At 39.2% G+C, this 22,253-nt stretch overlaps 2 protein-coding genes across 3 annotated transcripts in view; both read right to left on the reverse strand.

The window, feature by feature from the left end:
• Positions 1-47: 47 nt before the first annotated feature.
• Positions 48-15,070, reverse strand: wdr26a (WD repeat domain 26a). The gene is made up of 14 exons (XM_086078349.1): positions 14,383-15,070; positions 12,214-12,313; positions 12,079-12,135; positions 11,428-11,564; positions 8,803-8,900; positions 8,399-8,555; positions 7,495-7,633; positions 7,267-7,407; positions 4,875-4,994; positions 3,582-3,727; positions 3,406-3,484; positions 3,197-3,326; positions 2,245-2,439; positions 48-2,177 (listed from the first exon to the last, which is right to left on the reverse strand). The coding sequence occupies exons 1-14, from the start codon at positions 14,679-14,681 to the stop codon at positions 2,155-2,157; spliced, it is 1,821 nt and encodes a 606-aa protein (XP_085934475.1). The 5' UTR covers positions 14,682-15,070; the 3' UTR covers positions 48-2,154.
• A 2,402-nt stretch (positions 15,071-17,472) lies between these two features.
• Positions 17,473-22,253, reverse strand: part of adcy3a (adenylate cyclase 3a) — a 31,257-nt gene continuing 26,476 nt past the window's right edge. For both annotated transcript variants that reach the window (XM_086078352.1, XM_086078351.1), the window contains exon 21: positions 17,473-20,819. In XM_086078352.1, coding sequence (XP_085934478.1) covers positions 20,640-20,819 — 180 coding nt within the window. In that variant the 3' untranslated portion in view covers positions 17,473-20,639. The remainder of the gene's footprint in view (positions 20,820-22,253) is intronic.

Below are 22,253 nucleotides of genomic sequence, written 5' to 3' on the forward strand. Positions count from 1 at the left end.
CGTACGTTGGGACTTTGAAATCTTTTAACTTCTCAAACTGGACAAGGGATTTTAAAACCCTGACTTTATTTAAAATTTGTATACAGAACAATACAGAACAGTACAATCACTTTTTGTAATAACACGCATCTGGCAGAAACTACCTGCAAGCAAAGGAAGTCCCTACTTTTTGTCATCTTACAGCAAGAGAAGCCTGAACCACAGAATCAAAAGAAATGAGTAAAAGCAGAGACATGAAGACCACAGCTGTGACTGACTGGCGTTTGTGTTAATTGATTATGACGATGTTTCGACAAACAGGGTTCCCATACTCCAAATGTGTCGGCATGTGTAAAAGCGGTTTCAAAATGTCACTCTATTATGGCTGAATACAACTGCACTGTAGTGCATTGCACATACCAAATTGCTGATTTGGTTTGGATTGAGTTTTCAGTGCAGTCAGATGTAAATATTACAAGACAGTCTTGTGAGTACTCATGGAAAAAAATTTTAGACAAGGAAAAAAAAAACGTCAACTAAAAACAAAAGGAACCCTGTGAACATATTTTGTATCTCGTCTTTCAACACAACCTCATCAAACATGCCATAACACAAATATACAGCACATACATCAGAAACCAGATTGTTCACTTGAGTCTATTGAAAGGAAACACTTTGTACATTATTTTTTTTTTTTACACTACGTGGGAAGTGAGTAGGTCATTATAAAACATTAAATTGTTACATTAGCAACAATGTGTACAAACTTAAATGGCCGGTCACGTGATATGGAATATACGTTTACTATCAACACATCACGTGCAGACCTGAATCCAAACCCCCTTTTGGACTGACATGAAAAAAAAAATGTGACTGGTGCAATGGGTGGCGATAGAAATCCATCACTCCAGAAATCCTGGCGATGAAAATAGTTTACAACAGCTGCATGAAAGAGGTTTAAGAACGCCAATGTTCAGCTGTTCTAGGGGATTATTGCAGCTTTACTTTAAATCACTGTGTAATATTTGTGATTATTATTTTTGGATGAATTAGAAATTTACTGACATTTTAGGTTTTTGTCAGAGATTTTCAAGACACAGACATGTTTGTTTTGACATCCAAATCCTTATTTAGGTTAAAGTAAATAACAGAGGCGGTAAATCCAGGTCCAGAAAGTAAAAAGCTTTAGCCGGTCCCCGGGTGCTTGTTTACTTGCTAGGGAGCTAGCTAGCTAGCGCGAGGGGCTAAAGCCAAACTGTGGCAAAGATTTTTACTTTCTGGGCCTGGATTTGCCACCTCTGGTAAAAAAAAAAAGTAAAAGCAGGGAGTCTGACTTCAAATGTTCAACGCCATTTGTAATAAGAAAAAAATAAGTCAAGAATAAAACTTTGAACGTTGTGACTAAACAAAAAAAAAAAATACAAGTGAATTGCAGTCTGCAGGGTGAAATGTCGACAGGCTACAATCAAACAAGGATTCATTTATAAGAGCAACTAGTGAAGCCGCAATAACAAAAGGACATCCACAACAAAGGCATGAAGCAATCTACACTGACAATCCAACATCTTGTCAGACACAAGTCAGCTACTCAAAGTCTTACGAGATGGACGACAAACTGCTGAGCGCGAGTGGACCATCAAACACATTTTGTGCAATCTTGTGCAACATGCTCAGTAAATACTCTTCTTCTGTCTATGCACGGAAGCAACAAAGTGGAAGGAAAACAAAGCCATTAAATCTCTTGTGTACTTTAAAATGACAACACAGCGTAGGAGAATTCTTTTAAAAAGACCGGTTAAATGGGCGGACGTTACATCCGTTGTGTTCCTGCAGGTAAAATCTCGAGAAGATGTGGCGGTGAAGAAAGAAAGCAAACGACACGCACACGCCCTCTACCTTCAGCTGTTTTGTCACTTAAACAATAAATTACGTCTCTGATAATAAATAAGAGGAGGTGTGGGTGGATCCAGTCGGGAGATGGCGTGTCAGATCGACGGACTTCCAGGTGCGGTCTCAAGAAATCGATGGGACCTCGTGGACACCTAGCGAGCGCCGCTCCGGCCTCCGGATGCGGCTGCTCAGTCAGCAAAACGCTCCTTGCTCCATGCGGTCAAGTGTCACCAGAGTCTTAGTGCTCGTCGAGTTCACGGCGACATCGGCAGCCGTCGCCGATCATCAGCTGTCCATACTGCAACAATCTGGCACGACGCAAAAGGACACGTTCGCCTCAACAACTTCTCTCTATACATGCAATATGTTTCTTACCGTTGAGTCCCTCTGCGTCCTGGACGTCCAGGAAAGGGGCGGGTCCCCAGATTCGGATGGTTCCGTCATCGGAGGCGCTTGCCAGCAGGCCGGGCAGCACCGGGTTCCAGCTCACACAGTTGACGGTGCGCGTGTGTCCGGTCAGCTCTGCGATGGGCAATTCGCTGCGCCTGTGCCAGATGTAAACTTTGTGGTCTGTCAAGGGACGACAGCACATGGCAGTCGGCAGTTAGAACATGCGAGACAGGAATGCTAGCAGGAGTTCTGATGAAGGACCAAAAATGACAATCAATAAATACATGTGAAAATATAAACTGATATACAAAAAAATAAATATAAATGGAATAAAAACAACAAATTAAATTAAGTAAAAAAAATAATTAAAAAAAAACAAGATTAAAATATAAAAAATAAATGTGGAAATAAATACAAAATTATATACATAAAATTAATTGTCAATCAATAAATAAAAAGTCTCTGCTCTCATATTTATTTATTTCATGCTGCAGACGCTGGCAGCATGAAATGTTATTCAAATGAGGGGGCGGTCCTAAGTGTAAATAGGAGAGCAGAGCAGTTTTATTTATTGATATTTAAATCTATTCATATATTTATTTTTGTATTCATTGACACATTTATTTAATTTTTTTGAGTCTCATTTTTGATTTCTGTATTTATTTGAGTGCTGTCAAAGTTAAGGTTTGAACTTTAAACCTATAACTTCGACAGCATTAATTTATTTATTTATGTAGATATATACAGGTATATATATATATTTTTGTTTTTATTTCCATTTATATATATTTTTTTAATGACATTTTTGAACGATATTTTTAATTTTCACTTTTATTGATTTATTTAGCCATTTTTGGTCCTCCATACTCTGCACCATCCTGACGATGAAACACAAAAAGACATTTGACAAATGTTTGGCTAAAGTTTGACATCTTGCCTTCACTGCCGCTTGCAATGAAGTCTTCGTTGTGGCCTCCAAAGCAGGAGTGAATGGTGTAGAAGCCCTGCGTCACCCCTTGGTACTTCCTCACCAGCACCCGATCCTGCAGGTCCCAAAGGTGCACTCCCTGCCGACATAGTCCATTTAACATTAGACAGTAAGAAAGGACCGAAGAGGGAGCCGATTGCTGGAATTTCACCGCCGACCTGGGTGGCAACATTGAGCAGAGCTAATCGTCCATTCTTGGAGACGGTGAAGGACATGATGGGATGGTCCTCCTGGACTCTGGAAGAAACCATCAAGCAAAATCACACTCCATTTAAATGGCTCCTGAACGCAGGTTTGTAAATCTGTCACAGTCGAACCTCAGTGGCAAACTTACATGTTTCTGTCCGTCAGGTCCTCGAAGTTGTAGCCGCGAATGCGCTGGTGGGTGTCCGAAGCAAGGACGGTCCGGCCATCACCCAGACACCACAAGCACTGCACACGAATGCCTTCCCACGAGTCCAGAAGGTTTCCATCCAAATCCTGTCCCGGACCAGGAGGACACAACACACATGATGAAAAATGATCCACAAAATGTAATGACATCCTCTCTTTAAACCGTCATTGATTTCCCTGCGGGGACCAATCAATCGAATCGAATAAACCACAATAATAACAACGTTTCAGAATGAGGCATTCGTCTCTTAAACAACTGGAATAAGATGACATTTCATTTCACTGTGTTGTCCTGAAGCCGCTCCTCCTCAGACTTGGCAGTGTGCTTACGCTCTAAAAACAGCTGGCTCAGAAATAACCTAAATCTGGCCAAAAGGGGGCCGACCCAATATTTTGGGGGGGTTATTCATTTCAACCAAAAAGCTGGATCAAATGAATAACCCATAACCCAAATGATGGGGTTTTGTGTGCACTCTAAAAACAGTTGGGTCGAAAATGCAGCAGGTCACTCACGACCCAATTTTTTGGGTTGCGTAACAAGCAAAAAAAGAAGAGGTCCTTCTATATATATATATATATATATATATATATAAACCCCCCCCCCCCCCAAAGAAAATCATTAAATGTATCCAGTTTTATACAAAACAACCCCCCCAAAAATGGGTAGTGGATCAGTCCAGTTTTGACCCAAATTGGGTTATTGTTTACTCAACTATTTTTAGAATGTGTAAATCATTTTGCCAACCAAAACCAAATTTTTGGGGGGTTGTTTTGGGGTTATTTATTTAACCCAACATTTTGGTTTCAAAGATGAACCCAAGCAGTTGGGTTGGTCAATTTCTGACCTAAATTGGGTTATTGTTGACCCAACTGTTCTGATAATGTGTTAATCCTTTTGACAACCAAAACGAAAATTTTTGAAATTGCTTTTTTTTGCAAAACAACCCATTCTGAGGTGTGAGCAGGTTTTCATCTTAGATGTCAACAAACATCGCCGCATTCATTTCCCCCTCAAGCCTGACTCGTCTCCCAGTTCTTACCGCTGAAAATCACGCCCTCCTTATTAGGCTCTTCTTGCCCGATTTTGTTCCTCTTTCAAATATGCGTTAGTATGACCTTTGTGGGCAGCTTCATTAGCAAAACCATCAGCTTGACCAACCTCAGTGATGAACTGTTGCATTGTTGGAGTGAGCTGCAAACGTGTAAGCGCGCGTGTGTGCTGAAAGCTACTCACACATTGGTAGAACTGGCCTCTCTGCCCACCGGTGATGAAGCGTTTGCCATCTGGATTCCACGCCACGCTGGTGAGACTATCTTCATGAGATTGACTCATCTTTGTCCGTAACTCCCCCGTCTAAACAAGCCGAGAGGGAACACGCTGCACTCACTTCAAGTTCCTTCAGGGCAGCTTGATGTCACGTGACCCGCCTACAGTATCTTATAATATAGCGAGTGAGCCTGTTGCATTTATGGAAATAACAATTTGTTGGTACCTTTCTCTTAATGCAGAAATGTCTCGTGACTGAATCGGACTAAAGTAAAAAATCACCGTAAATAACATGCAACCCCCGAAATCAAAATGTCTGACTTTAACTCATTCACTGCCATTGATGGCTATAGATGTCAAAAATTCATTTTAATTTCAATTAGTTTAGCATTTTTAGTATGAAAAGCTAGAAAAAAATATATTGTACATTTAGAACAGATATATAAAATTTGTGATTAATTGTGGGTTAACTAGTAAAATCATGCGATAAATTGCGGGGACAAATTACGCCCTCAATTTTTTAAAATAATCTTTTCTTTTTTTAAAAAAAAGAAAAGATTATTAAAAAATTAGGGCCATCAGGCGATTACATTTTTTAATCATAATGAATTGCATGACTTCACTAGTTAACTCTTGATTAATCACAAATTTTATATCTGTTCGAAATGTGCAATAAAAAATGTTTAGGTTTTCATACTCTTGTTAACAAAAATGGGAAAAAATGTTAAACTAATAGAAATAGTTCAGATGAATTTTTGACGTCTACAGCCGTCAACGGCAGAATGAGTTAATTGGTTTTATTTTCCATCACATTTGTATTTATTATTACTTCCTGTCAGATTAACATGATTTCTGTGACGACGGCGTGTTTTCATGCCTCGCCACAGGCACCCAGCTCAAATGAGCGGGTGTCATTTCTACCTATTCAATTCTGTGGGCGTGAGCGATGACAGCCGAAACTATTAGCAACTTCTCTTTACACCACAAATATGTGTCTGCACATAAGAAATCCCAATCTATCAGGTTACAGTTCCTTTCTCTCGAGTTAAGCAAAGTCGCCAGCCAGCATGTGGGTGGCACACGAAAAACTCCCCCACAAATGGCGACACTCAGTGCGGTGGAGGGGGAATGCGGGGGCGGCGGCAGGCTCCATGGGTAATTGTCTCAGCTGTGATGGTTCGTCAAAGTATGTGTTCACGTGAAGCGGCCCATTCAGCAAAAAAAATGTAAAAAATTGTGGATCACTGATCTTGAGCAATGCGCCAAATCAGCTGATTGCGCAGTCCCATACATTAAGTCAAGAGTGTGTAGTTAATTGTGCAATGGGGCCATGTGAGAAACTGAATTTGTCAAGGGCCACGCCAATTATGTTCAACTCAATTGGGTTAAATATGAATTCAATGGGCCCTGCGATTGGCTGGCAACCAGTTCAGGGTGTACCCTGCCTACTGCCTGAAGCCAGCTGGGATAGGCTCCAGCAACCCCCGCGACCCTTGTGAGGACAAGCGGTACAGAAAATGGATGGATGGATGGATGAATTGAATGGCTTTTTATAAAGCAATACATTCTAGTTACTTGTGTATGTATGGTAGATCTTGTTAAAATTAAGAGTCAAATTAAAAAAGCAAAATTTTAAAAATAAATAAAAGTAAAATAAAAAAATATAAAAGTTTAAAAATAAATAAAAGTTAAATTTAAAGTAAAAAAAAAGTACAATTAAAAATAAGTTACATTTAAATGCTATATCTACAGTGAACCCCCACATATTTGTGGTTCAGCACCCATGGATTCACAGATTCACATTTTTTTCTTGCAATATTTTTTTTAGGTTGCAACTCCCATTTTTTTTCATGAAGGATGCATATTGGAGGTTTTTCAGCATTTATTTTTTTTTTTGTTTAAAAATACATTTCAATAGGCATCAATTACACGAGGATTTTCACTATTTGCAGGACAGCACAGTTGCTAATCCCCACAAATAAAGTGGGTCCACTGTGCACATAATATATTAACATCACTATTTAATCAACATGCTACAGTGTTGTTTTTTTCTGTATTTTTTAAACTGCTGACATCATGAGCGCAAACGGTGCTTGAATGGTCAGTAAAATTGCTAAACAGCTTACAGTGACGCTTCCTACATTGGCAACACTGAAGACAAGTTGTTGCTCTTGCTCGCTCGCACTACCAACACACATGCACATCAGAATAAAAGCAGCGCGTACGTTATATTTATGATGACTTCACAAAAACGACGAGATTTTTTTTTTTACGTGCACCCATGACCATAATATTATATAGTACGCGATACCTGTCTTGCAAGCACGGCTTGGTCACAACCGGGCTGATTTGATCTTACCTGTACGTTCCACAGCCACAACTCCGAGCAATCATCAGGACCGCATGCTATCAGATAGCAATCATCGGGGCTCCACGCCAAGTAAGAAACTCCATACGCATGGCCCTCCAGAGTCTTCAGTAACTTCACCTGCCGCGTTTCCTTTAAAAAAATACACACAGGTTCCAGCGCTCAAGTGGACCCCTAATTGATGACAACCGGTAGCACGATAGCAAGTTAATACATTACCGTGTCGACATGCCATATAATGACTGTAGTGTCTTTAGAGCCAGTTGCCAGTTTTGTGCCATCGTTGGAGAACTTGCAGAACCAGACCTCATTGCAGTGTTCAGTGAGTATTTGCTGAGTGTAGCAGGGGAACTGTTTCCTATAAATAGTAACATACATTTTGCAGAAAACATTTTCAATGAAAATTTATAAAGTATTTGCAAATAAAATGTAATATTTTAACTCATTCACTGCCATTGACGGCTATAAACGTCAAAAATTTATTTGAACTATTTCTATTAGTTTAGCTTTTTTTTCCCATTTTTGTTAAGAGTATGAAAACCTAGATTTTTATTATTGTACATTTACAACAGATAAACAATTTGTGATTAATCGTGAGTTAACTCGTGAAGTCATGCAATTAATCACGATTAAAAAATGTAATCGCCTGATGCCCCGAATTTTTAATAATCGTTTTTTTTATTTTTTTTTATTCATTCACTGTCATTGACGGCTATAAACGTCAAAAATTCATTTGAACTATTTCTATTAGTTCAACATTTGTTTCCACTTTTGTTAACAAGAGTATAAAAACCTAGAATTTTTTATTATACATTTAGAACAGACATAAAATTTGTTATTAAGCCGTGAGTTGACTATTGAAGTCATGCGATTAATTACGATTAAAAATTGTAATTGCCTGTCACCCCTAATTTTTAATATATATATTTTTTAATGAATTTATGGCAGTGAATGAGTTAATGATACATTATTACTTCACAATTTATGACTAGTTTGCCGTCAAAGTAAGTAATACGATACTTTTCTATCTCCTCAACAACACAATGCCAAAAACTATCAGGATTTTTTGTTGTTGATAAAAACAGATCAGGAAGAGGTTCTAGAAGTTCACTGTGTGGGTTACCGGCTGCAGCCGTGGTCCAGCAGCAAGGACACGGAGTCCAGCCCGCTGTCCAGCTTCGTGTTGTGGTAGAGGCAGCGCTCCCGCTGTAGTTCCACCGCCTGTTTTAGCAGAGTCTGCAGTCTGCGAGGAGGCAGCATCACCGACGGAGGCAAGTAGGCTGCACGCAAAGATCACGCTCAATATGAACAGCTTTTGCTAAAAAACTTACTGTATTGTCAATATACTTTTGTTTACTTCTGCCGAGCAACAATCACAAGGCAAGTGGTTAAAGTGAAACGGACTAAACATGAATTCAATAGATTTTGAATGTATAAAAGCAGCTGCAGGATGTCAGTAGAGGTCTGATAAGTGATCAGTACAATACAGTGTGTAAAGTTGGTGTGTATGAGTCAGACTGCACTCACTCTGGAGTTTGTCCAGCAGCTTTGTTCGGGATACAGTGCCTTTGCCTTCCCAGTCCGCTTTGGCACGCAGGTCCTCTGCGTGACTGCACATCAGGTACCTTCAAACCACACAATCAACCATGATGATATACTGTATATACACAGTAAAAGAACCTAAGGGTCTATTCAGACTTTAAACGGACCAGAGTTCGTTTCCCACGCCGATCCGGACCTTTTGTGCAGGTCTGAATACACACAAACGAATCCTGGTGCGGACCGAGACCCACTTTTTGAGGCGGTCTCGGTCGGCTTCCAAACGTACTCGGTGCGGTTCGCTTTGCAGTCTGAATACAAACCACGGCTGATCGGCTCCAACTGCAGGACATATGCGCCTTTTTGGGCTTAACAAGCCACCGTAGCCCAAGCAAACATTGTCCGGTAGTGAACATTGTGCTAAATTCATACATAATCATCCGTATTCTGTTTAGCCATGCTTCTGTCAGCATGTTGCGGTGGGGGGGGGGGGGGGGGGGGGGAACGCGGAGCGCAACTGCTCCTCCAGGTTACTGCGTGCAATCGACGACGCGTTCCAAAATTAGAAACAGCGTCGCGGAACTTCCGTTGAATGAGCTACTCTTGATGCTCGCAAATATCTTGCATCTAATAACGGCACAAATATGCAGAGCAACAATGCAGCATGTCGGAATTTCATGTTTTCCTCTATTTCCGGGTTTGGTTATGCCTTCAGCCATCGTTATTTTTGTCCAATGGGAGCACAGATCGTCATGCGGGTCGATGTGATTACGCAATATAGTCCACTTGCAATATATGTGAATATGAACCGCACCAAACGAAAAAAATAAATAAAGTCCGCTTTTGGTCCGGACCAAACAAGCGGACTAAAGGACTTTTCTGGTCTGAATACACCCCAAGTGAATTTTGCCAAAGAACACTCAAGAAAATAGCTAAACCCAATACAAGTGATACCGATTTCCGACAGCGGCTATAGCACTCCCAAGCAAAATAATTTCATTATTGTAATTTTAAATATGAAAAGGAAAAACCGAGTAAATATATTGCAAGATAAAGATCTAATAGTTATACGTAATTGTTTGCTCTTGCTAAAGATATTGTAAAATCTCAATGAGTTTTTCAACCTGATTAAATGAAGATGAAATTAAAATATATTGTCTAATAAACATGTGGCTAAGATTAGGCCAATGTAGAAACAAATTGAGTAGGTTTCATCTCTAAAAATGATCCACAACATCATGCTGCTAAGGCATAGAAATCTAAAACTTAGAAAAAAAGAAAAAAAAAAAGAAATCTAAAACTGGTTAGCAATGCCTGTTGAAAGTAAACGGTCAGAAGCAAGTCATCAATGTAACTGTAAACTGTGCTAAACAACTGAGAAGGGGGACATATTTGCAGAGGTGCATACTCTAGGGATAGGTCACTATTCAGTACTAGTTAGCAGGCATGCAGTTGTGCTCATACGTTTACATATCCCTTGGGCAAGAGTTTGCAACCTGCAGCACTGGAGCCACATGTGGCTCTTTAGTCCCTCTCCTGTGTGTAGTGAGTAGATATTAATATTATTTTTGAGCAAAATATTATTTAAATGAATTAATGATTTAGATTTTTAAAAATTAATAATTATATATATATATTTTAAATCTGAGTCCAAATTTTTAAGTTGTGAGAAAAAGACAAAAGGTATGTGAAAGTTTTTTGTAAATACCTAAACATGTCCAAAAAGTGACCATAAAATGTCCAAAAGGGAAGAGGAAAAGCAGAAAATTACCAAATAATGTACAAAAAATTGCTCAAAAAGTGAGAACATTTATTTTTAAAAAACATTTTAAAAGTCCCAATAAAATGTCCCAAAACAAAAGAAGAAAGGCAAAAATTTACCATAAAATGTCTGAGACTGACCCCCCCCCCCCCAAAAAAAAAGTGAATAAAAGGGAGGCATTGTAAAGTGTAAAGTGCTTTGGGCAGCATATGGTGTAGATGAAAAAAGTGCTCTATAAAAAACTGTCCATTTACCAGTCCAAAAGTAACTGTCCAAAAACAAAAGAAGAAATCCCAAAAATTACCATACGATGTACACAAAATTGCCACCAAAAAAGGTCCGAAAATTGATAGCAAAAAAGCAGAAACATATGTCAAGAAATAACCACGTCCAAATGTCCAAAAAAGGAAGAAGAGAGGCAGAAAATAACCATAATCATACAATTGCCAAATATGTCATACATTTGGCAGAAAGGCAGAAAAGTCAAAAAATGCATGAAAAACTAAGTGAACAATTACACACACACACAAAAATCCCAAAAACGGAAGACGAGGTAGAAGAAAATTAATCTGCATATTTTTCTATTATGGTTAGCTCTTGGACCCTCAGTACATTAGACACACTGTTTGGGTCATCATAATGTTCAAAGGTTTTGACAGTAAAGTTTGCTGACCCGTGCCCTAGGCGGGTAATGTAAACTTCTAAGCACAACTGCATATCCATTTAAGAAAAGAAAAAACAACAACAACCACAGTAACACTCTTGGACCCAAAACATGGTACAGAAAAAAACAGAAAGGCAACACCCAATATTTTTAACAAGTTAATACTGATAAGGATTGTTGTACTGACCCGCTCAAAATGTGAATGCGCTCAGTGTTGTACTTGAGAGGAGTGAGCTCGGCTCTGAGAACCTGCAGAGCCTCCAAGACTTTCCCGTCCTCGAGATACTCCAAATACTTTTGCTGCAGCAGGAGGAACTTCATGCGCTGTGCAGTTATGAGGCAGAAAAGCTCATGTGGCTTTCACGTGATTTGTATCGCACATTATACAGTAGAACCAAGCAATGACAATGAAACCCTCCATACAAAACATCTGTTAAAAATACGGCTAAGGAAATTGAAGGCTTGGATTTATTTCCAAATGGAACAGCCTGATCATAATCTGCACTTTTTTTTTGACCCACCATGGTAATTATGATAAATTGCGTGATAATTGATGTGCTAATAAAAAAGGGCATGATGATTGCTTTGTGTAGCTCAATGGAAAAAAGCCCAACGCATCGTTAAAATCTACAGTCAGATACTTTGTGTTGTCAGGAACTTCGGGATTAGCGGGTTCATGGTGTGCATACAACCAATTGTGCTAATCTGGTGCTTATCTGATTGACCGATTATGGAGTTCAAACACTACATACTCAATGATGTCATATCCTCCCCTCATTCATATTAAAAAAAAAAGAAAAAGTTAGTATATAGTGAGTGGCGGTTTGGGGATACTCACCACTACAGCAGTCGGAGAATGCATCAGCGCCTTCAGCTCATTCAGGTCACTCTCTGCCTAAATGAGTCAAAACACAAATAAAATCATATGCTGTACTGCATTATTGTACTCGCGCAGCAAATAACTGGGGCCAACCTTGTCCCACTCTCCTTCCATGACGTGATTGCGAAACTTGGTGGCAGAGGGATGCTCCAGCCTGCAGCCAGATTCTTGCATGAGGAGGTCCACCGTCTGACTGTGTACAACAAACGTCACAGAGTAGAAAATCAATTCACATCAATGACCCCGAGAGTACGTCTCATCTCGTAACATGTGACTTTGTGTTTGGACAAGTTGATCCTGAGGAAGAGTGAGGCTTGCTTGTGTTGTTTTTTTTTTTTTTTTGTGGTCTCCTGCCATTTCTTGGTACCTTCAATTATTTCAAACCATCCAGAATCATGCAGCTGTTACACTAAAGCAAACGACAACCCCTATAGAGCTTTTTAGAATAGGTTTGTAAACGATAGGCGCGAGGGTACTTGAGGTGATTGCGGCTGACTTGAAACTGAAAATACCTCCGCTATCAATCAGTTTATACGATAAAAAAAAAAAAAAACTATAAATAGCGCATCCATTGTTTTCATCTTTGTCAACTCATTTTAAACATTAGCTATCCGGGGTTGATTTAAAATGTTTTTATTTTGGTATTAGTGTACAGCCAAACGTAAGAAGGAAGTCATTGTCAAACAGTTGTTTGATCATTTTAGTTTTCTTTAATTTGTTACACAATTACAATTCAACAAATACTCCATATCTTTAAAAAAAAAAATCCAAAACGAATACTAAAACTTAATTAACTAATTCACTGCCATTGACGGCTATAGACGTCAAAAAATTATTTTAACTATTTATTTTAGTTTAAAAAAAAAATCCACTTTTGTTAATTAATTTTTTTAATCTTTTCTTTTTTTAACAAAAAAAAAAGATTAATATAAATTAGGGGCATCAGCCAATTACAAATTGTAATTGTAATTAATCGCTTGACTTCACTAGTTATTTTTATTATTTAAAAAAAAGAAAAGATTATTACAAATTAGGGCCGTCAGGTAATTAAAATTTGTAATCGTAATTAATCGCATGACTTCACTAGTTAACTCACGATTAATCACAAATGTTATATCTGTTCTAAATGTACAATAAAACAAAAATGTCTAGGTTTTCATACTCTTGTTAACAAAAGTGGGGGTTAAAACTAATAGAAATAGTTCAAATGAATTTTTGACGTCAATGGCAGTGAATGAGTTAAAACAGAAACATTTTCAAAAAAATTATACTGTAACAAACTAGTTAAAATAACTGAATTAAAAAACTAAAAACAAAAGCCAAACTGAAATAAAACGTATTATGAACAACGTTAGCGAAGAAGGCTAAAATTATTCAATCCATTTACCTAATACCTAGTTTTCTCAAGCGCTCTGCCTTGGTCAAATGTCATGTTAGGGTTTGTTTACTAATGGTGCAATATGATATTCCGTTTTGTTTTGCTACCTGAGAAGTACATGACTTCATGGTGAAATGGTCTGTAATAAAAACACAATTAAGTTTATAGTTATCCCAAGAATGATAGCGACTCATTTGATAGCTATTGTAGGTATTAATAAGCAACAGACAGTCAGATATCTGTCAAACAAGCTACAACAGAATACAAAATGTGCCATTAATCTTTTAGATGACAGTCTGAGCTCCAGGTAGTGTTTTATTATAATGTCATTTTTACAGTAAATTTTGGTCGACTGTAAAGTGAAGCGTTCAACTTTAGAGCCTTATGTATTAATAAGAGTTATATTTTTATAAAAGCAAATACTGAATAGAGAACTATTGAATCGATTCTCTTTGGCTATCACGTGTATGTGGAATGGTGTGAATGTGTTATAATAACTCATTTGATTATATTGTAGTGTGTGAAGGCAGTCAGTGGTTATTAAGGTGGTTTCAACAGTGTGGTCCACGTATTTCGTGAGAGAATGTTTACGAAACGTTGCGACCTTGAGAGAACCCTGACGTCAATTCAATATTCGCTAGCATTGCAAACGATCGCCTCAAAGTGGAATACGGGCTTAACAAAAAATGTATTTCGAAGGCGCACTGGTATCTTTCGGCGCAGCCATCCACGAACTGACGTTAGTGAGCGCTTTGTCGTCATAGAAGACAGAACCGTAACTGTATTTTCTGCCCAGAAGAGTTCGAAAAATGTGCTTTTGTCATCACATAAGCGTTGTGTCCCGTCTTGTTGATAAAATGTGAAGTCCACTCCAGCTCACTTACTTGAGACCCAAATCGTGTAAATGTTGTCCGATGAGCCTGATGACGTCTTCCTCAGACTGAGACAAGCGCTTCTTTTTCTTGACGCCACAGTTGATGTCGCCCGAGCTGTTGTTGTTGATGTTGTTGGACGCAGGCTGGGCTGACACTCCGTTGTTGTTACTCGCCGGGGTTCCATTGTTGCTGGCTGACACAAGTCCATTTGAGTGAGCTGCCCCAGCGTCGGACGACTCACCGTTCTGGGTACCGTTTCGGCAGGACAGTTCAGGGTCTCGGTCCTGCGCTGCCCCGTTAGCCTGCATGTTAGCTCTCAGTTCGTACGTCGAGTATAAACCGAAAAAGAACAACAGACCCGATGGGACAACGCGGGGGGTAACGAAACCACCGGCAAAGCAGCCGACAGGCCCACTGACCCAGATGCAGCCCCAAACTGTCTTGTTCCCTTGCGGCCGAGTCTGCTGCTTGATTCGCGGCGGTTGCTGCGACAAAACAAAAAACGAACAATTCGACTCGGAGGACGAAGATACGAAGGCGACAATGGTTTCTAGCGCCACATTTTGCGGAATTTCGTAGTATTTGGCGCTGTCATATAGCGCTTCGGTCGCGTTAAAGTTACTGGTTATTAAAGCTTGTTATTGTTGCTCCCAGACAGCTGCAGCCCTGTTATGGACTTACGCAGTGACGTCAGCGGAAATTCCTTCATGTCTTTTTGTACGTGCGGCGTCACCGCTAGGGGCGCACACGTGCCTGATCCCTCTACTTCTATTTGTTATCCGCACCAATTCCAGCATCAACCTGGGCGCGTGTGCAACTAGAGGGCAGTTCAAGGGGAGACACAACCAATAGAAAAACAATAGCAGGTTACCGCTGCTGATTTTTGCGTTTTAGTCGCTACTAACACTATGGGGTATTAAATAATTAGCACACTACTGTGTCACAATGTAGTACTTAATAGTTGTTGTTTTTTACACTATTACCTTGGATGACATTGCAGTTCAGCAATTGGAAAACTTTGGCATACTAGAGGGCAACGTCTTAATAGTGAGGCAAAACTACTAGTTGACAAATCTGTGATGGTAGTAATAGCAATAGCATTATTCGTGACATAAAATTGTACTAGTTAACATCCAGTGCAGGGGTGACCAACGGGTACCCGTTGGCCCCCCAAGGACCTTATTGGTAGCCCACGGGCCTGTTATAAATAGCTTGACATTGTTATTTTCTAGGAATGTTGTAAGATTGATAGTTTGAAAATGTGAACACTGGCAGAAATTTATAAAAGTAAATAGTTGAATATTAGGGGTGCACCGATCACAATTTTCCGGCCTATCACCTATCTTCTAAAAAGTCTGACCTGCCGATGCCGATTTTTCCCCCATAACAAAGCATACACTTTCAGTGTTCCAATCTTATTTTATTTGAAAACATTGAAAAATATCTGTAAAATAATAGAAACGGTTTGTTTTAACTGCACATAAAGTATTTCTCGCAAATAAAATTTAACAACGAGAAAACCATCTCAGCAGAAGAAGACAGTGGCTGACTTTTTCAGACCTTTAAGGAGGTTGACGATATTGGTGGAAAAGATCGGTTTAAAAAATAAAATTAAAAAAGCACGCCACTATTTATGAACTGACGGGAAGTTAGACTTGTCGAGCATTATGGGCTGTCGTTTCAATGACAACGATGCGCTAATTGGCTGAACACTACGCAACCGGAAGTCACTTTGACGGCGCAAGCGGTGGTAGTGTAACGTATTTGCAGCAGCAGAATTGCTATATCCGACATCAAAGCGCCAAATCGGAGAAAGATGGACGTTGATAATCGGCGATTTAATTAATTATGAATGGACTGGCAAAAATGTTTATCTTACCTTTTTCGCGCACAAAGCAAATGTGTTTTTTTGTGCAGAAGCAAGGTGGCGCTGTTAAAAAAGTGAAAACACAACGCCATGAGAAGCGCCACCGTGAGATTGCCTCCCAAAATCAGAACTCCGAACAGATCAAATAAAAAAGCTGAAAAAGTCATATGAGGCTTCTCGCACAAAAATGACCTCGTGAATGACAGAAAAGCAAAAGACAATGGAGTGCTCAGTCAAAGTGGCCTGGATCATGGGTAAGCACAAGAAACAATTTTATAATGCACTTTAAAAAAAACTTCGCTAAAAGGAAGTGTAATTGCTGCCATCTTTATTTCCTTTTGAAATACGACGCTTTTATTTTGACATTTCAAACCAGAAGTTGCGGGCTTGCCTGTATGATTGCCCATTGAAGAAGACTGCCGTTGATTGATAGCAGGCCAAAGTGGTCAGTAGTGTTTTGAATTATTTATCGTTAGTTTAGATGTTAAACAATGCAATGTTTATAGTAAATGCAATATGTTTGTCTTTTTTGTATGTCTGAAATTTTAATTCTATGGTGTTTTGCTGTGCAATAAACATCTGTAAAAGGCACTTGAGACTCGCATCCAATCAATGGGCGGCATAGGAAGGACACCTTTTTACTTTTAAGATGTATGTCAGCATTTGAAATCCCAAGATACTTGATTCACCTTTAGTTAAAGTTGATTATTTTTTATTTTTAGTAATACAGTATGCAAGAAAGACTGTTACTGAAAATAAATGTTTTCGTGCCTTCCAGTAACCCAGACCCAAACTACATAAAAACAGCAACAACAACAAAAAAAGGCCAAAATTGTTTATTTATTTTGGCAACACAAAAATTCTGGGGACCTATGACTTCCTCCAAAAAATAAAAATAATTCTGGACGTTTTACATTTCTAATTGAGAACCAATTTTCTTGTGGCCATTTTGCTACTAACTAGAAATTAGAAGAACATAAAAGTGCCATTAATTTCATTAAATTTGAAGGACAAATGCTATATTGGGATGTCTCCTTAAAATTATCTGTCATTGTTGTTGTTTTTGGGAGGGGGGGTATGCTTTTCTTGAGCAAACTTTTTTACAACTTGAAGTTGGAATCCTAAATCATACTAAATCCCCACTGTCGATGCATCCAGACACTGAACTACGTTTGGAAAATAAATGATAGGCCTATTTTGTTGTTGTTAAATAAATAATGAAAAGTGACAAATTTTCATTTAGAAAAAAACAACTCACTTTATTATGACAACTCAATGAACAAGGAAACATCTACTTATATGTACTTGAAATTAATAAAAATAAAAATAAAAAAGCATTCTCGGGATCAAATGATACAGTAGATGTCTACAACATAAATCAATTAGGAAACAGCAAGGGGCTCATTACCATCAAGTCATGAATCAATTAGAGGAAATTGGGATGTTGAGGGTGACTAGAACCACTTGGGGAAATCGATGTCGTCTTTTGGTGCTATTCGCTGGAGTTACATACATAGCAACGTAAAATTGGCAATCAACACATTATTTAAAGTGCTATCTTGTTCCCAAGATTATTCGATACTACAAGTAAGGAAACAATCCCAAATCTATATTTTGGCTTAAACATCCAGTCATATCATGGTAATTGGCACTTTCACATGAGTGTAAAAAATGTCGCAGTTTGCAATAAATTCATCTGACCCATAAATACCGTTTTGACTCTTATGTACAACACGTTTTTTTAAATGGAGCACAATTTTACATTATATTATAAAAATATGAATTAAAGGGGACGGAATGTCAAAGTTTGCCGAAGAAACTATTGCACTTTGATCCCATTCTACAGCTGCGGCTTCCGAAACACACGGACTCAAAACTTCCATTTATTGACTAATTCTGCTGTGTGTCCTGGCTACCAACTTGTACATCTAAAATGGCGACTTTATGGAGAAGGATGTTCTCAGCTTCCCAAACAAGAGAGAGATCATTTGAAGTACAGTAGTGTATTATGTATGACACCCAACTTAGTGTTTGTCAAACCTTGGGTTCCATTTTAGTGTGAAATTCCTCATCACCAAAGAACAAATAAAACGTTATTACAGGACATCTTAATAAATTAAACATGACAGAAACTAGAGGTCACAAAGAAGAACATTTAAACAAAAACATGTTATTGTGTGTACAAATCATGTTTTTGTGTACAATTTTGACCTGAGAAGTAACTAAAGCTGTCAAAATTTACGTTGAAAATCTAAAGTAGATTAATGGCACGAATTAATTTCAATACTCAAGTAAAGTGCAGGTACCTCAAAATTGTACCCTTGTGTTAGTATAATTCCATTACTTTCCAACACGGGTTTGTTTGTTTGTTTGTTTGTTTGCCAGCGGTTGAAGATTTGGCACATGGAAATCATTTTCCTGATTGGTCAAAACCAAAAGGAAGCTGAGGGTAGCCAGCTATTTCGAATAATAATAAAAATACATTTGATGATCGGTGATCAATAGACAGGCTGCAGTCCCGATCCGAACCCAGGTGTCTATATGGAGACAAATTTGGACCAATACTTTGATGAATTTCACACGCACACTTGAAATGCACATTTTGTGTGCGCAATAAATAACTTCTCCAATTGGACAACTCAGCCAATCAAATTGCTTAATGGGAGCAGGTTTGCGAGTGCTGCAAGTGTTTTTTCAGTGAGGTAGGAAAATGGTGAAGATAACTGGGTGAACATGTTATGCTGAAAAACAAGAAAACGTTTTAATATTAAAAGGCTTTCCTCCAGTGCTTTTGCTTTTGGAATATTTATTTATAGATTTTCATTAAAATATTTGAATATCCGTAACTTTGATTGTTTACGTTAATTACTGTATTTGGTTTATTTTCTAACCATATTTGCCATTTTAGGAAGTCAACACAAAAAAAGTTTTGGACAATAATATTTTTTATGCAGCCCCACTAGTCTAAATATGGTATTCTGATTATTATTGTGTTATTGTATTGTGTAAGCAGCAAAATACAGCTGTTTTTATCCATCTCAGGGGGCGGCCATTTTGTCGACTGAAGATGACATCAATGTTGCTCAGGTCTCAGGCGCAGCTTCAAAAAAACAGGTGAGCTCTGATTGGTTGTTGCCTGAGCCCTGAGCAACATTGATGTCATCTTCAGTCGACAAGTGGCAAAATGGCCGCCCCATGTGATGGATAAAAAAGGGCTGGATTTTGCTTCATAACTCATATTCCACAATATTAATCAGAATGTCATGTTTAGACTAGTGAGGTCACATATAACATATTATTGTCAAGACATGTTTAATGTTGACTTCTACTTTAAGCAATATTTAAAATCAATTTGAGAAACTGGTCCTTCCAGCTCGCTCTAAAAATATAATGCTTTTTCATGAAATGGACCTAAAGTAAACTAAAGTCATTGTAATAATAGATTTTAGTTTGATCGTCTACTTCTGAGACTGAGAGTGTCACTCGGGGTTCCATTTTAGTGTGAAATTCAAAACATTTGATATTATCATCAAATGTCTAAAAAAAACAAAAATAACAACGCCGTCATAACAAACTGCAGTCAATGGACATAGCCGACTTGAGATAGTGGAATCCTTCACGTAAAATTTGGTGATCACATCTGTGATAGGCACTTCTATCTACCAACAATGAGTAAAACAAACGCTATCTTCTGTGTGGCTTCACCTTTGTCTCCGTCCGAACACAGTTTTCCCTCTGATTGATTTTGATGGCCCAGGCCAGCATTGTACGAAAGTGTGCTTTGGAGATCCATGAACAGACAGAAGAGGAGAGGAGAGGAGAGGACTGACTGAGCGAACCTATTCCCCCGGCCAGGAGCATGGAGAAGCAATACGTTGAGAAAATCGAGCAACGCGGACGAACTATCACACACGCCTATGAACGTCCCCTCTTCAGGTCATTTGTGTTTGTTTGTTAAAGGAGCATAACAGTAAAGTCACAGTGTGATTCCAGTCTGCGCTTTCAAAATCATCACCATGACCTTAATTACTTTAGTCCCTTTATACGAAGTGCCAAATGTTCATACTACTGGTACACATTAATATGTACATTTTCACACAGAAATAAATCCCAAATCCCAATCGAGCAGTATCCCCCCTCCTATAACAAACGATTCTAGTTGACCGTGACACGGAATTACAAGTACATTCTCTACTGGCATTAAAAGAGGGACAGCTTCAGTCGTGAGTGTCCAGCGCAGCCTGCAAAAAGACGTGATTCCGCAGAGACGTGTAGGCAGTGTCGAGGGTACGAGGGCATTTCATGGTTTCAAGGCAAATGACTTTGCATTCAAAAAGCTCTTTCCGCAACCTCTTTGAATTTAGCATACAGCTGCTGTTATGACTTTTTGTGTTTGGGTTTAACTGTCTACGACTTGATGTGGAAGGGTGACAGAAGAGCCGTTTAGAAAGGAACCTTGTTTGTCCCTTCCCTTCAGGAAATAAGTGAGCAGTTCCCCTTTTCCCTTCACAAAGATTGGCCCCCTCCTCACAAAGCGGAAGCCATACTCTTTGAGGATGTTGTAGCAATCCTCCACCACCTGGGACACACACACACACACAACAGAATGATGTAATCTATTATTTGCACAATTCCGTTGTCCCATATTTAGCTCATCACAAAATTGACTACATTAATCTTTTCCAACACGAAGAAAAAAGTGCCCCCCCTTCAGGTCTTCTTCACAGCCATTTTCTTCCATTTGCTTTTGTAGCTCTTGTCAATCTGCATCAGACTGGAATGAGGAAGTTGGATGACAGCCAATTTGAGATCCCTCTAGAAATGTTCCGTCAAGTCCGAACTCTGGCCGGGACACTGGCAGACTCCTCAAGTCAGTCCTTTCTCATCTTGGCTGGAATATGACAACATTGCTTTCACCGCTGACCTAAATGTACATTGCTACATTTCTGCGAGCATAAAAATGGTTTGTGAGTGTCTTTGCAACCTTGAACGAACCCTGAAAAAAAAAACACTCTCGACTTGCGCACATCCTTGCAAGTCTTTGCTCAGTGAGATACCACCTTACATCATGGAATTTTAACTATAGGCATATACTGATTAAATCTTACCTTTGACACCACTGTGATGTAATTTGTAATGAAATATTAGTTATTTTGCTGGCTATTTTTCTAATGCGGAAGTAAAATGCCCGGTTCAGTAAAACCCCGTCTCTCCCCGTGCGCTGTGTGGCAACGCAAGATCGGCCAGCCGTGCGTCTTCTTTACATGTGGAAATTGGATGGATGGTCAATTCTTCAATGAACAAAACGGCTCCTTGCCGCAAGAAATCGTAGTGGAGGAGGAGGGGAGAAGAGAAAAGAAAGAAGGAAAAAAAGACAACCCTGAGTGGGTCGCAAACCTGAGACCTGCTGCTTAGGCTAACCACTACACCAGGGGTGCTCAAGTTCGGCCCTCGAGAACCCCTATCCAGCTTGTTTTCCATGTTTCTTTCCACTAACACACCTGATTCATGATCGGAATCGTTATCAGGCTTCTGCAAAGCTTGCTGATTAGCTGATCATTAGATTCAGCTGTGCTGCAGGAGGGAAACATGGAAAACAGGCTGGATAGGGGCTCTCGAGGACCGAACTTGAGCACCCATGCACTGCACCATTCGTTCAGTTAGGTTCACCAGTGCAAAAAAGTTGTACTTGTAGTTTACACAAGTGTAAGCCAGAACCTTTTCTAGGATTTTAAGACGGCCAATTGTCATTGCACTTTGGCATTGCAAATGTGAAGGATAATTGATTGCTTTGAATTTATTTGGACAGAATGTTTACTGATAAAGGCTACTTTTGTCACTATCCCATGGAGATCTCAGAGGAAGTGGGCGTGTGCGTTTAGTCCGCAGAGGCGGTGCGGGGGTGGGGCCGCACCTCACGACGTCAAAAAGTTCCAACAGCTCGTTTTCTCAGGTTGGGAGGGGCTGGTGCTTGGAGAGCAGAATGACCTAGAATTTCTCATAGAAGAAAACA

The sequence above is a fragment of the Leptonotus elevatus genome, chromosome 6, assembly GCF_054856555.1.
Source record: "Leptonotus elevatus isolate MCC_2025b chromosome 6, RoL_Lele_1.0, whole genome shotgun sequence".
NCBI classification, from domain to species: Eukaryota; Metazoa; Chordata; class Actinopteri; order Syngnathiformes; family Syngnathidae; genus Leptonotus; species Leptonotus elevatus.